The 16323-nt window shown below is 44.5% G+C and overlaps 1 protein-coding gene across 1 annotated transcript; it reads right to left on the reverse strand.

Moving 5' to 3' along the window:
- Positions 1-241: 241 nt before the first annotated feature.
- On the reverse strand, positions 242-10233 carry LOC121558145 (mucin-6). Its single transcript, XM_041871617.2, has 9 exons — positions 10047-10233; positions 9732-9789; positions 8463-8813; positions 7442-7708; positions 5583-5870; positions 5052-5156; positions 4803-4861; positions 2755-4698; positions 242-1538 (listed from the first exon to the last, which is right to left on the reverse strand). The coding sequence occupies exons 2-9, from the start codon at positions 9769-9771 to the stop codon at positions 1509-1511; spliced, it is 3084 nt and encodes a 1027-aa protein (XP_041727551.1). The 5' UTR covers positions 9772-9789; positions 10047-10233; the 3' UTR covers positions 242-1508.
- Positions 10234-16323: the final 6090 nt, after the last annotated feature.

The raw sequence follows: 16323 nt of genomic DNA on the forward strand, positions 1-16323 counted from the left end.
ATGCTGTAAAATGTTTTACAGTAAGGAAAATAGTACTGTAAAATATATTACAGCATCTCTGCTGTAAAGCAAAATTACAGTTTTCATCTGGCAACTCTGGTGTCAGTATAATGCTGTAAATTAAGAAGACATTTTTACAGTGCAGATTCTTCAACTTAAAAACTGTTTAATAAATACAATATTCTGGGAATATTTGTAACAGCTGAAGATGATCAGAATGGCTGGAGGCCAAGATTATTTCAAAGTCAGTTAAGATTATACCAGTAGGTAGGCAACATTATATCAAAATGAATGTCATATAATGTAAATAATCTCCTCCCAATGATAGACATTCACAAGACACCACGTGGGGCAATCTAAATACTTTATTATCATCAATAAAACATATGGTCCTGATTTTTTTTTTATGTTCAATCGAGACCCCTTATTTACACTCTATTCTGTATTCACATGAAACATACATTTTAGTATAAAACAGCCTCCCTGAGTCACAAAGAAACGGCGATCCATCAATGGCAGTCCAACATACCACGTAACAGAAAAATAAAAACATTAAATACACATTTTGTTCCAAAGAAAACTAAGATTCCTTCCAAAAGAGATAACTTTTAATGTGCCAATCCCCCACACAAAAGAGCATCGTAGTCCCCGAGCAAATTGTTTTGCTTTGCTTAGTCAGGGGAAACGTGGCAGCTCAGCAGCTTCTCTGTGCTGACCTCTTCCACGCATGGGCGTTATTATTTTCCGAGTCATTTAAGTCGCATAAAAGCTCTTAATTAATAAGTGGCCCATCCATTTGTGGGGTCTCCTTCATAGTTAGTTGAGCATTGCTTCCGAAGTCGAGGCGCCGAGTCGAATCCCGTTAATTGAGCGGTGTCAAGAGAAGCATCTGTAAACAGAAAGGCACCACATAAATACTTCCATGGAAATATTAAATAAAGCAAGTCACAGAGGGGTTTTTTCCTTCAGAATTCTCACACAGTAGTTTCCCAGGGGCCAAGTCCATTCAATCAACTGGAATCCGTCCAGCAATGGCTCTCTTTATCTTTCCTTTTTACTGTTCATTCTAGTCACAAAGAGCAACACACAAAGACATTCATGCAAACATCTCAAGTTCTCATTGTTGTGGTAGTGTCTCATTCTCTCTCTGAATACGCTGAATGGGAGAGGCCACGTACACACGGCCTGAAGTGTCTCGCCTCAATAAGGCCCTTTTCTCATTCCCACTATTTGGGTATGTGGTGCTTCAGAGATAATCTGTGTGAGTTTTCCAGTGAGTCATTGTTGGTACTGTTGAAAATCAACAGATAACACACACTTGACAGGCAGGGGGAGTCGACTGCGGGAAGTGTGTGTGATAGTGTGTGTGTGTGTGTGTGTGTGTGCACGTGCGCATGTGTGTGTTTTTGCTTGGTCTCCATTGCTTTAGAGTGGGGCTCCCATAGTCATCCATGCTTGGTATTTCTCCTCTTGTCAGTTGCTGGTGTGTGTGTGTCCATTGGCATCTCTCAGTGTCTAGGCCTCCCTTGGTGGGTCTGCTGTTGAAGAGGAAGAATAAGCCCTTAATTATATACAAGTCATGTTCAACATAGCCACTGACACAATTCTGACACTGAAACACTGGTACAGTATAGACAGACAAACACCCAGCCAAACTACCCTCGCTGTATCCCTGCCAAATACTCTTGTCATTACTCCAGCAGAAAGATACTTGTCACTCAATAAAAAGTGCAGCCTCCACTATAAAAGCTGCATGGCAAGTTTCCCTGTGACTAGGGATGTGATGGGAGGGTATATTACTGGAGACTTTAGAAGTTTCAAAGATGTTATGTAATTTATCACAAGACATCTAGTGGCTCTTTTGGGTACTTCAGATTTTCACAGGTGTCTGCAATTATCTCTGTTCCCCTGCGTGGCATTATCACATGTAAAACATATAACATAATAAAATAAGATTTTCAAGTACAAAATAAATGACTAAACTATAAAACATGATTATGAATATAAACCATCAAGTTAGTGAATACCATTGGTGTTTAATATGAGGGTTTCAGCATTAGATATCCTTCATACATTTATTTTACCATGTCAATATGTCTTTGTTGTTAATGTTTTGGCACCAAAAAAAGTCAATAGTTGGAAGAGTTGCAGAGTTAATTGAAAATAATGCCATAGTTGATTAGATGTTTTTTTTCATTAATTATGCTATTTTCTCTTGAACCATATGGTCTATCCACTATAAACTCATGGACAATATGCCCACAGATATAAAAAATGAATACTATATGAATAAATATTTTTCAAGTTAAGTGTAAATTACCACAGTTACCACAGATACCCATAGATTGCCAGTTAATTACCAAATTACAGAAGATTACAGTAACTTGGGAAAATTACCGGTAGGTTTGCAAATCTACCCATGACACACATATTATACACAACACAAAATGTGCGTCCCAAATGGCACCCTACTCCCTATGGGCTCTAGTTCAACATAGTGCACTATAAAGGGAATAGGGTTCCATTTGGGACGCTAACTAACTGTCAGTGAGAATGAGAGGTGGGGAAACCAAACAAACTATCAACTAAGTACACAGAGAATGACATGACAGAATGAGACAGGCATAATGATCACACATCTGAGAAAGAGAGCCATGTGGCGATTAATGAAACATTAAATGGCTAATCAACATATATCAAACATATGAGAACGGTTGTCTCTGGTATCAAACACTACTTTGGTGTTTCACTTACCTGGCGTGGGTGGGCAGGGTTCCTGTGGGCATGTTGAGTATGTTGGCCGTGCCTGTGTATGTTATCAGCGTGCACGTGGTGGGCATTTCCAGAGTGCAGGTTGGCAGGCATGCTAGCGCCGGGGTGTCTCTGTGCGGTGTGTACGTTGACTGGGGGCCTGAGAGGGCCAGTGGGGCCCCGGTTTGGGGACCGGTGCTGGGCGCGTTCCCTGGGAATAGTCTGGAACTGAGCCAGAGGGATGACGGGAGGGGGCGTGGGGGGCCGCTGGTGCCCAGGGTTACGGCCTCGAGCTTGGGTGTTGAGCAGGGCGGCCTGTGTCTGGTGGTTACGGTTGTGAAAAGGGTTAGGGGTCGTTAGTGTGTGCATCTCCAGGGCCGTCTGAGTGAGGCTACTGGGGTTCTGTGTAACAGGCTGTGTTTCTGAACCCCAACCTTGTGTTGCTATCTGTCTCTGGACTTGTGTGTGCTGTGGTACCATATGTGTGTTTCCCCTACCATACTGAATCCCGGTTTGTGTCTGTGGGAAGTGATTTGGATTGGCGAGAGCCTGAGTGTCGAGTGCGGTGCCTCGGGGCATGGTGGTTATTAGTCCCTGTGGAGCAGCTGGTCCCTGTGGTTGTGGCTGGGAGTTGTGGTGGCTGTGTGAGGCATTGTGTTGCCTGGGGCCAGTCTGGCTTTGAGAAACGGTCTGAACTGTGATCTGGGATTGAGCTCTGACGTCCTGACGGGCTCTCTGCCTTGGTGCATCGTGTGCATGGGGATTGATATGTGACTGTGTGTGGCTTGGAGCCCCAGGCTGAGTGTTCGTCCCATGAGTGTGGGGGAGGTTCTGGGCCTGTCTGCCCACCGTTGGTGCAGCATTCCTGGGTGTAGATCGGCTCCGTGGGGGGCTCTGGGTCTGTGCTCCGGGCCCGCTCCTCCGGGTGTGTGGTTGGGATCGTCTATCCTGGGACGGGGACTCTGTGCTATCAGAGGTGTAGCTGCTGTCGGGGGAAGCCTGTATCCTTCTGGGGGAGTCATTGGGGTACGCCGGGGTGCCCCTCAGACGGTCCCAAGGCATTTGTTGGCGATGTGAGCTGGCACTTGGTGTGACATGACTGGCATCACGTGGCACAGAGCTGGCCGCTGCTGGGTTGGAGTGTCTAGGCTGGGTATCAGTAGCCTGGTCCCTCTGGTAGGTCTGTGTGTTGGCGTTTCGCTGGAGAGTGTGACTTCGACCACCGTGTGTGTAATCAGTAGGAATAAGACCAGTAGAGACTTGAGGATCAGTGTCTAAGTTACTGTGGTCAACTTGTGAAGGATCACCAGGATATGACAAGCCAATTTGCATCCTGGGATTGGTGTATGACTGTCCAGTCTGTATAAACGTTTGTGGGTTGTTATTTTGAACTTGAAGAGCACTAGCACTGTTGGCTACAATGTTGGCACTCCGCTGCATAGTACTGTCCTGTGGGCTTGTAAATTGTTGCTGCGACTGTTGGTTGGGTTGTTGACCATTGGTTGGATAGGAGTTGAGATTGACATGAACCGTGGGTAGCTGTGTATTGCTATTTTGCTGGTTGTGTGGCAGTGTGTTAAGGTTAACACCAACCTGAGTAGAACCCGCTTGTATGAGAATGTTTGGATTGTTTGGGTTGTTTTGAGTCATCTGTGGGAGTGTGTTGGCATTCTGAGGTGCAGCAGTGTGTGTGAAAGTGTTGTGGTCCTGCAAGTTGCCATTTTGTGGAAATGAATTGGCGTTCTGAAGTTGGACATTGTGTGGGAACCCATTGCTGTTGGCATGGCCGTTGTGTTGAAGTGTTTTAGTGTTGCGTGGCGGTGTGTGTGTGTTATCATGGCCATCGGGTGGGACAGTGTAGAAGTTGTGAGGGTGTGTGTGTAGCGGCGGGTCAGAGTGCCGGCCTCTGCCTAAAGTCCGGGTACCATGTGGAGGGGGCTCTGGGGGCTGAAAAAGAGAGAGAAAGAGAAGAGAAAGACAGAAATGGGTTCATTGATGAAATAAAGTGCTTTCAGAATCATAATATTTTGGGACAAAGATTAGTGTCTTACTGCATGCATGGGATCTGGGTTTCTCTTCTGGCCTGTGGCCTCCTTCAGTCTTCGGTCAACTGCAATAATCAACATTGTCACATACAGTATTCAAACATTGAAACATCTGTTTACATGAGCATAGTATACACAGGTCAATGTGAATACTTACAAAGAGTTTATAAGATATTACTATGACATAATTGCATTACTTCCATGGCTACACAGGGGACTTCCTAGACAGACAGACAGACAGACACACTCACTCACCTCTCCTCCAGCACACCAGGAGTAAGATTGCTATGATGATTAAGATCAGAGCGACCACACAGCCAATCACAATGCCCGCCACTGCCCCTGCACTGAGGCATGTGCCTGAGACAGAGGGAAGGTGGAGGGATGAGGGGGAGGGAGGCGGAGACAGAAAGAGTGATGAGCAGGTGGATAATGAATAATGATAATGAGTCTGAGACACGGAGCCCAGACAGACAAATGGAAAAGAAACAAACAAGGCTTCTGAAAGAGTATGATGAAGTGATGGCAGGGGAAGAGAGGTGAGAGAGAACGAGTGGTGGAAATGAAGGGAAGATCACTGAAGACAGCTGAAAGTCATAGAAAAATAGTTAGAGTCTCATTGCGAGAGCATTTGGATTGATCAATCTTTCGCTGATTGTCTAGGCTGTGCCAAAATGTTCCCCTTTCTCCACTCAAAGATGGATGCCGCTGCGCCGTCCAAAACTAACAGTCACCAGAATGAGTCATGGCAGTGGTCAAGGCCAGTGTTCGTCCCGCATAACTCACCCACGATTGCCAGGTCCGTCCCCTGCTCCGACGTCATGCCCGTGATGGCGTTGCTAGCCACGCACTTGTATTGGCCGCTCTGGTTGGTGGAGAAGGTCTGGAGGCTGAACACGCCACTGTCCGGTTGGCCAGACGCCACGGGTTCATTGTTGTATTGCCAGGAGAAAGTGGCGGGGGGCAGGGAGTCGGACACGCAGATGAGTCGGATCGTCTGGCCTACCACTGCGTCTGCTCCTCCCACACAGTCTGCTGTAGAAGCCTTGCTCAGCACGGGGGTGTCAGGACCATCTGGAGGCGGAGGGGGGAGGAACATCAACAGACAGACTCACAGACAAACCCTGTGGCTCACAGACTGTCACAGTAAAGTTTCACCTCAAAATGCATGGGATCAATATTACTGGGGTTGGTATGCTAATGCAAATTAGCCCTGTAGCCCATATAGTGATGCGCTTCTGTGGCTAACTGGCAGTTACATTACTTGGTGTAATGCTAGCTAGTATAACAACTAGCTCATAGTATTAGCATTAGCATTTTAGCTGCTGGGTCGTGTGCATTAGGCACCAAACAAAAGAAAACAGACTAAAACATGGAAGACTACCCTGACTTCTCAAATAAGACACCCCCCCTATTTTAAGTTGACCGGGGGTTAACAACCCTACTCTGACGTTAAGTGCCATGGGATCTTTAGTGACCACAGAGAGTCAGGACACCCGTTTAACATCCCATCCGAAAGGCGGCACCCTACACAGGGCAATGTCCCCAATCACTGCCCTGGGGCATTGGGGTATTATTATACTGAACAAAAATAAAAATGCAACATGTAAAGTGTTGGTCCCATGTTTCATTAGCTGAAACAAAAAAATCGCAGCATTTTTCCATAAGCACAAAAAACGTATTTCTCTAAATAAAATTGCACACTAAAAGGCCACTCTATAATGTGCAGTTTTGTCACACAACAAAATTCCACAGATGTCTCAGGTTTTGAGGGAGCAAGTTTTGACATGATGAATGTCCACCAGAGCTGTTGCCGGAGAACTGTGCCAGAGAATTTAATGTTCATTTCTCTATGATAAGCTGCCTACAATGTCGTTTTAGAGAATTTGGCAGTACGTCCAACCGGCTTCACAACCGCAGACCACGTGTAACCACGATAGCCCAGGACCTCCACATCCAGCTTCTTCACCTGTGGGATTGTCTGAGACCAGCCACCCAGACAGCTGATGAAACTGAGGAGTATTTCTGTCTGTAGTAAAGATATTTTGTGGGGAAAAACTCATTCTGATTGGCTGCGCCCCTGCCCAGTCATGTGAAATACATAAATTAGGGCCTAATTTATTTATTTCATTTGACTGATTTCCTTATATGAAGTGTAACTCAGTAAAATTGTTGAAATTGTTGCATGTTGTGTTTATATTTTTGTTCAGGATATATATGTTTTAGACCAGAGGAAAGAGTGCCTCCTACTGGCCCTCCAACACCACTTCAAGCAGCATCTGGTCTCCCATCCAGGGACTGACCACGACCAACCCTGCTTAGCTTCAGAGGCAAGCCAGCAGTGGGATGAGGTTTAGAGAAAATTGTGAAGTTACAGTATGTAGCTAATCCCATGCTATTCCACACATTTTGCCATTATGAGGCTGAGAGAAAATGTTGCAGTTTTTAAGCAAATTTCCAGTTAATTACAATTCTACACATTTTGCCATGGCTTATCACGTGTTCATATGCTATCTAATTACCCCTGGATTACCCCTGCATGCCAAGTCGGTAATCCGGCCATGCTCACTGGTGAGACTGTGTGAGAGTCTAATTAGCTTATGTTATTAGCATTAGCATTAGCAGCTAGGCATGTAATGACTCACAGTAAACTGTGAGGTTCTTCGAGGCAGTCTGAGCGCTGACGAGGTTAGCAACGGTGCAGGTGTAGACCCCGGCGTCTTCCCTCGTGGCCGGGTTGATCACCAGGTCGCCCCCTTTGATAGTTACCCTGGAGTTTGAGGTGAGAGCAGAGCCCCCTTTACCCCACAGCACACTGGTCTCTGTCCCCTTGGTCCAGGTACAGCGCAAAGACACATTGCCCCCCTCCAGAGCCACTGACGGCACAAACATAGTCACGCCATCTACTGCATCTAGGGTGGGGAGAGAAGAGAAGCAGGGAGATTATAGACTGGTCCTAGATCTGTTTGTGGTGTCTTGCCAACTCCTTTGGTCATTGACAACTCTTATGGTCATGACAACTCCTATGGTAATTGTCAACTCCTATGGTCATTATCATGCCACAAACAATTCTGGGACCAGGCTAGTGAGATGAATGTAAATACTGGAGTAGTAGACTGATTGGGAGATACACACAGGGAGAGCTTTTGAATGAGCCATTATTGGGCTTTCACAGTGTGATCACAAACAGAGGGGGATTCAATTCAAGCATTAAAATAAGCTGAAAAATAGAGGGAAGCTTAGTGTTTTCTGCCTAAACAAATGTTGTTTAATGAAAATAATGGAGGGATGGGAGAAGAAACAACATCCAGAAATGGGAGCAGATGTTAAATAAAGCGGCAGATGGCAAAAGTGGCTTTCATAATGCCAATAAGCGCTAGGACTGCTAAGTCAAATATGGGCCATATAGATAGAAGTGCTATCTGTAACTAAAAAGAACAGTAATAACAAACACTAACAGGTCTGGGCAATCAAGTGGCTATAATCACATTACACTTTCATGCTCAATTTTCCTCCACTGCTATTCACTTACTTCTGTAATCCTCCCTCCTTCTTTCTCTCCCTCACTCCCTCACTTCCTCCCACCCTCCCTCGTTACATCACTCACTACATTCCTACTTACTTTCCTCCCTCCCTCCCTCCCACCCTCCTTCACTCCCTCCTTACCAAACACCCTGAGCTGTATGGACCTGGTGTTTTGGGCCAGGCCCGTGGTGGGTGAGGGGTCCACCTGCACTGTGTAGTTCCCCGCGTCTCCCAGCTGGGTACTGCTGATATGGAGCTGAGTGGCTGTGATGGTGACCCTGCCCTGGTACTGGGTCACAGTGTTGAGCTCCGCACTGCCCCCCACCCACAGCCCCAGGGGGGTCTCCCCACCTGGGTACCCCCATGTGATGGAAAACACCTGGGACACTGTGACCACTGTGAAGACCGCATCAGTGCCAGTCTGCACCAGGACTGGATCTGACTTAAACTGGATTGAGACCAGGTCCTGGGAGAGAGCGACGGAGAGGAATACTGGATGGTAGGAGAGGGGGGAGAAGAAAGGAATACACTGCTTATAACTTCTTTGCTTGCTTACTGCTTACTTTCTTACAGTGATTATGACAGGTTGTTATAACACTGGTATGAGAGAGTTTGAGGGGTATATAGTTGGGGGAATTATCTAAATACTTTACAAGCATATTAAAGGCCCCAAGTCTTCAGCAGATGAATTATACTAAATAAAATCAATATGCTCCTGATCAGTCACGCTGGATTGACTTTACAAGGTGTGCACAAGAAGGACAAACATTGAGATTAATTGCACCGAGGTTCCCTCATTGATAATTTGCAGTAAAACAACAGCACACTTTTAAAGCCTTGTTAAAAACAACACAGTGCCTAACTGACTTCAGTAGAGGTGGATACTGGATAGAGAAAGTATGACTCAGAGGATGTGTCCCAAATGGCACCCTGTTCCCTTTATAGTGCACTACATAGGGCTCCGATCAGGGCCCATAGGGCTCTGGTCAAACGTAGTGCACTATGTGGGGAATAGGGTGCCATTTGGGACACAGGCATGGCAGAGCTGATAAGCCATTGGACATTGTGTGGTACAATATCACACAAACTGATAAAGGTTGTTAAGCCGAATCTTTCGTTGAATAAATTCACAAGAAGGAGAGATGAGTGTGTGACTTTATTTTTCACTTCTGCAGTAGCACACACGGACTAAGAATGCAGCCGAGCTGGGGAGGAGTCATTGTTTCTGTCACCTTGGAATTTCCCAAATAAAATGTAGAGCTACTACTCCAACCTCTCCCACAATTTAAAAATAAACACATCAGCATTCTTTTTACAGACACACCCTTTTGGTCAGCTTTAGGTTAGGGTACTCAATGAAGTCAACATTAAAGCCCCTGTCAGAAAATTGAGGGAGGAGAGATGCCTTACCTGCCAATGACAGAACTACAGGAAGCAGGTGTAAGTTCATCACATCAGTCAGGAAAGCCTGTGGAGTATTTTTGACTCAGACTCAAATCACAACTAAATTAAAGTGAATGAAATGTGTCTGTTTAAGACTTATTAAAACACAGAAAGAAAGAAACCCAGGCTGTATTCTTTTGAAAACACAAATAGGACATGCTAGTAGCTTAGCGTGCTAGCATTCTAAACCAGACAGAGTACATAGTGTTCATCTATTGTGAATAAACTCACTTTCACTTAATTCAAAACATGTCTTAAAAGATTTTCAATGTCAACACTTACGACATACTTTTCTCTCTTCTCTCATGTTCCAGTTGTAAAAGCCATAAGCAGACTTTTGGCAAAACCAGTTTGTTTATGTGTGAAAGGTTTCACTTCCTGTTTCTCCACTATCACCTGTCTCAACGGGTGTATTCATTCGTCCACACCATAGTAAAACCTCTTGCAACGGAAAAAGTTTTGCAATAAAAACAAGAGATTCTTAAAGGACAAATTCAGAGAGGTCCCTCCCTGTTTCGCCCCTTTTCTTGTGTTTGGTTCCTAGTGAATACACCCCTGTCTTACAGACACACCTGTCCTCTTAAAGGGATCATTCACCTCAATTACTTGAAAGCAGCATTGTGAGCCTATGGGCCAAGAGAGCATGCAATCCATGTTGGGTTTGTTTATTTAGGCACACCAAGGAAAGACTGTCACTTCAATTGCCGATGACAATTGAAGTGAACACCTTTTAGTTTCCATTCAAAATCACAACCATATCCTGATGTCCTTCCTCAGTTGACTCTTGTGGGAATACTTGTTGGAAAACGTAAAAAATAAAATAATTCAAGAGCAAGTTGTATCACTTGACACATGCTCCACTTATACATGTGGGGAGCGGAATTTCTTTTGAGGTGATTTGAGTGTGAAAATACGAATGTGCAAGAGACAGGGAATGATCAAACACGCAAACACATATTGTAGCTTTGTAATGTAGGCTGTGTGGAAAATGTATTTACATATTGAAGCTCAAAATTATAAATAAAATAAAAACATACATTGTATACAAAGCTTCAGTTCTATCAATCCTAGCTATTTAAAAACATCCAGAGAAATTAGCTCCCAATAAAGTGAACTAAAGTACAAAGGTTTATTTTTTTTTTCATTATTTTTTTCATTCAGTGGAATGTTGCTTGGTGGCACTAGACTATACAGTATGTTGACCTATGGTCAAAAATACATTGTAGTTCCTTGAGAAAGATAAATTAATTAACAAGCACTATAAGTGAGAGCTCGAAGAGGAAGATAGCCAGCTGTAAAAGGAGTGGGCACACGTACACATCCCAAGGGAGCCAAAACGAGGGCGGGACATCAAGCATTATTATGTTTATAGGTACATCAATTAAATGAACACAATAGTCTGTCACGGCAAAGTGAAAAGGTATAAAAATCTATGTTTTTATCTTCCTGAATAAATGAAAGAATGGATCTCTTGATTAGGCCTAGTAGCCAAGTCAAATTCCTAATAATTTTGATAAGTCTTACTTATTATTTCTGTGCATTCTTTCTGCACCAATCTACTGGTGGTAGATACCTAACTTCAGGGCCATAGCTACATATGAGGAAACAGAGGTCCGGACCATGGTCATTTAATGTATACATTTTTTAAAGCCAGCTACCTAAATGTAATCATGTCCAAATTACCAATCGAGCAAGCAGGGCACGTGCCCAGGGGCCCTGACCTCCAGCCGCCCCCATTGATTGTGTTAGTCACTCTCACTCAGATATCATATTAACATGGCATAAGTCAGCAAAATGTGTAGAATTTCAGGAAATTAGCTTTAAAACTGCAAAAATTGCTCCCCACCCCCATGGCAAAATGTGTTGAAGATATTGAAGACATGGAGAAAACCTCTAACATACAAAGCATGGACATCGATACAGAGGGACAGTGACAGCAGGTGACATGCACCTTCATAGATAGCTTAACCTGACATCGAACCCTCTAGACTGAGGCGACTAGAAAATGTCATTTCCTAAAGAAAATGTATGCTTGCATGTCTTGAATTATTTATGGTTGTGAAATAAGTTGTAGTGGGGGTAAAAAAGGTTGTAGGCCTAATATTATCCCTAGTAGTGGTATTGTTGATGACTTCAGTAGTAGTAGTTTCCCATGTGAAGGACCTTCCATCACCACCATCCTCATCTTCTTCCCCATCACCAGACCTACCAGAGGATAGAGTATTCCCGCGTTCATTACTCGATAATATAAATTATGGGTTAGTTCAGGTGTTCTTTTTTTCTAACTAAAATATATCTCAGGAGGGAAAATATTAAAGTACAATATTGTTTTATAGTTAAAAACTGGGTTGAACAGAGATCACTATTGACATGTATGTATACAGTGGCTTGCGAAAGTATTCACCCCCCTTGGCATTTTTCCTATTTTGTTGCCTTACAACCTGGAATTAAAATGGATTTTTTTGGGGTTTGTATCATTTGATTTACACAACATGCCTACCATGTTGAAGATGCAAAATATTTTTGGGGGTGAAAACAGAAAACTTGAGCGTGCATAACTATTCACCCCCCTCCCCCCAAAGTCAATACTTTGTAGAGCCACCTTTTGCAGCAATTACAGCTGCAAGTCTCTTGGGGTATGTCTCTATAAGCTTGGCACATCTAGCCACTGAGATTTTTGCACATTCTTCAAGGCAAAACTGCTCCAGCTCCTTCAAGTTGGATGTGTACAGCAATCTTTAAGTCAGACCACAGATTCTCAATTGGATTGAGGTCTTGGTTTTGACTAGGCCATTCCAAGAAATGTAAATGTTTCCCCTTAAACCACTCGAGTGTTGCTTTAGCTGTATGCTTATGGTCATTGTCTTGCTAGAAGGTGAACCTCCGTCCCAGTCTCAAAGCTCTGGAAGACTGAAACAGGTTTCCCTCAAGAATTTCCCTGTATTTAGTGCCATCCATCATTCCTTCAATTCTGACCAGTTTCCCAGTCCCTGTCGATGGTGTTCTCGGGGTGATGAGAGGTGTTGGGTTTGCGCCAGACATAGCGTTATCCTTGATGGCCAAAAAGCTCAATTTTAGTCTTATCTGACCAGAGTACCTTCTTCGATATGTTTGGGGAGTCTCCCACATGTTTGCTTATTTTTTTCTTTAAGCAATTGCTTTTTTCTGGCCACTCTTCCGTAAAGCCCAGCTCTGTGGAGTGTATGGCTTAAAGTGGTCCTATGGACAGATACTCCAATCTCCTATGTGGAGCTTTGCAGCTCCTTCAGCATTATCTTTGGTCTCTTTGCTGCCTCTCTGATTAATGCCCCCCTTGCCTGGTCCATGAGTTTTGGTGCGCGGCCCTCTCTTGGCAGGTTTGTTGTGGTGCAATATTCTTTCAATTTTTTAAGTAATGGATTTAATGGTGCTCTGTGGGATGTTCAAAGTTTCTGATATTTTTATATAACCCAACCCTGATCTGTACTTCTCCACAACTTTGTCCCTGACCTGTTTGGGGAGCTCCTTGGTCTTCATGGTGCCGCTTGCTCGGTGGTGCCCCTTGCTTAGTGGTGTTGCAGACTCTGGGGCATTTCAGAACAGGTGTATTTATTTTTTACCTTTATTTAACTAGGCAAGTCAGTTAAGAACAAATTCTTATTTACAATGACGGCCTACACCGGCCAAACCCGGACAACGCTGGGCCAATTGTGCGCCGCCCTATGGGACTCCCAAGCACGGCCGGTTGTGATACATTCTGGAATCGAACCAGGGAGTCTGTAGTGACGCCTCAAGCACTGAGACCGCTGCGCCACTCGGGAGCCCATGAGATCATGTGACAGATCATGTGACAGTTAGATTGTACACATGTGGACTTTATTTAACTAATTATGTGACTTCTGAAGGTAATTTGTTGCACCAGATCTTATTTAGGGGCTTCATAGCAAAGGGGGTGAATACATATGCACGCACCACTTTTCCGTTATTTATTTCTTTGACTTTTTTGAAACAAGTTATTTTTTTCATTTTACTTCACCAATTTGGACTATTTTGTGTATGTCCATTACATGAAATCCAAATAAAAATCTGTTTAAATTACAGGTTGTAATGCAACAAAATAGGAAAAACGCCAAGGGGGATGAATACTTTTGCAAGGCACTGTATGTGTCGCACCCTGATCTGTTTCACTTGTCTTGTGATTGCCTCCAACCCCCACCAGGTGTCTCCCATTTGCGTATTTATACCTCGTTTTCTGTTTGTCTGTTGCCAGTTCGTCTTGTCCCTTCAAGTCATACAATGTTTCCTTTGCTCTAGTCTTCCCAGTTCTGACCTTTCTGCCTGTCCTGACCTTGATGCTGACTGCCGTCCTGTACCTGCCTGACTCTGATTTGGACTACAACTCTTTGGCTGCCTTGCCCTACCGATTGCCTGCCTCTTGTACTTTAATAAACTCTGAGACTCTTACTATCTGCCTCCTGTGTCTGCATCTGGGTCTTAGCCTGAGCCGTGATAATATGATGTTGATTTTGAATGTCTGTTGCAGACCACTTACGGAAGAAGACCGGGCTCACAATGAAGATGTTGGAAACTCTGAGACCAGAACAATTTGCATCAGAGCTTTGGCTGACCCATTGAAGGAACTTTTCTGAGTCACTGAGGACTTGATCTTGAAGGGTGTCTAGGGTGGTGAGTATATAGACAACCGGAAGGTGAGCACAACACTTCTCCAATCTGAAGCAGATCTGCTTCGGGAGATCAAAGACAGACAGTTCATAGCTGTGGGCAAAACTTGTGGTGAAACAGATTATTTTATGTCGGAGCATATACAACAGACCCTGGACAACCTTAGTGGGCTTAGCGCAACATGGCTAGAAGTCCCAACGGCTAATGCCCAGATAGCTGCTCAGCTAGTGGCAGTAGTCACTGCTCCAGCTCACTGGACACTACATGATCAAAAGAATGTGGACACCTGTTTGTCCAACATCTCAATCCAAAATCATAGGCATTAATATGGAGGTGGTCCCCCCTTTGCTGCTATAACAGCCTCCACTCTTCTGGGTAGAATTTCCACTAGATGTTGGAACATTGCTGCGGGGACTTGCTTCCATTCAGACACAAGAGCATTAGTGAGGTCAGGCACTGATGTTGGGCAATTAGGCCTGGCTCGCAGTCGGTGTTCCAATTCATCACAAAGGTGTTCGATGGGGTTGAGGTCAAGGTCTGTGCAGGCCAGTCAAGTTCTTCCACACCGATCTACACAAACCATTTCTGTATGGACCTCACTTTGTGCATGGGGGCATTTTCATGCTGAAACAGGAAAGGGCCATCCCCAAACTGATGCCACAAAGTTGGAAGCACAGAATGGTCTAGAATATCATTGTATGCTGTAGCGTTAAGGGGCCTAGCCCAAACCATGAAAAACGACCCTAGACCATTATTCCTCCTCCACCAAACCTTACAGTTGGCTTTATGCATTCGTGCAGAGAGCGTTCTCCTGGCATCCGCCAAACCCAGATTCGTCAGTCGGACTGCCAGATGGTGAAGCGTGATTCATCACTCCAGAGAACGCGTTTCCACTGCTCCAGAGTCAAATGGCGGTGAGCTTTACATCACTCCAGCCGACGCATGGCATTGCACATGGTGATCTTAGGCTTGTGTGCGGCTGCTCGGCCATGGAAACTCATCTCATGAAGCTCCCGACAAACAGTTCTTATGCTGACGTTGCTTCTAGAGTCAGTTTGGAACTTGGTAGTGAGTGTTGCAACCGACAGATGATTTTTACGCGCTACATGCTTCAGCACTCAGCGGTCCCATTCTGTGAGCTTCTGTGGCCTAACACTTTGCGGCTAAGCCGTTGTTGCTCCTAGACGTTTCCACTTCACAATAACAGCACTTACAGTTAACCTGGGCAGCTCTACCAGAGCAGAACTTTGACGAACTGACTTGTTGGAAAGGTGGCATCCTATGACGGTGCCATGATGAAAGTCACTGAGAACTTCAGTAAGGCCATTCTACTGCCAGTGTTTGTCTATGGAGATCGCATGGGTTTGTGCTCGATTTTATACACCTGTCAGCAAAGGGTGTGGCTGGAATAGCCAAATCCACTAATTTGAAGGGGTGTCCACATACTTTTGTATATATAGTGTAGTCCCATTGTCGAAGCAGGACAAGCCAATTAAAGTTTGACAGTTTAACAAGTTTCTCCGTCTCATTGCTAGAATTTTCACCAAAAGGCACAGTAAGGTGAATGTGGTAAAAATGTGGTGAATAAGACAGGAAGACAAGTTGACCAACATGCTCCACAACAGGCATCAATGGAGGTTTTGACCATGGCCATTTGTGCCGTCAGTGAGGTCCTTGTCTGATCCTCAACAAGCCTTACTCACTACTACGATCAGTGCCCCATTACACTCCAAACTCCAAATGTTGTCAGTTTCCCATACTTGATTGCAGAAGTGTCAGAAATGGTTGAGACTGTAGATAAAGACTTGGATTTGGACATAGAGATGCCTTTTCCAATTCAAGATGTCCCAGCCACACCTGACGAGCTTCAGGATGACTTGAACCATGCTGACATTGC

The sequence above is a fragment of the Coregonus clupeaformis genome, unplaced genomic scaffold, assembly GCF_020615455.1.
Source record: "Coregonus clupeaformis isolate EN_2021a unplaced genomic scaffold, ASM2061545v1 scaf0726, whole genome shotgun sequence".
Lineage (NCBI taxonomy): Eukaryota > Metazoa > Chordata > Actinopteri > Salmoniformes > Salmonidae > Coregonus > Coregonus clupeaformis.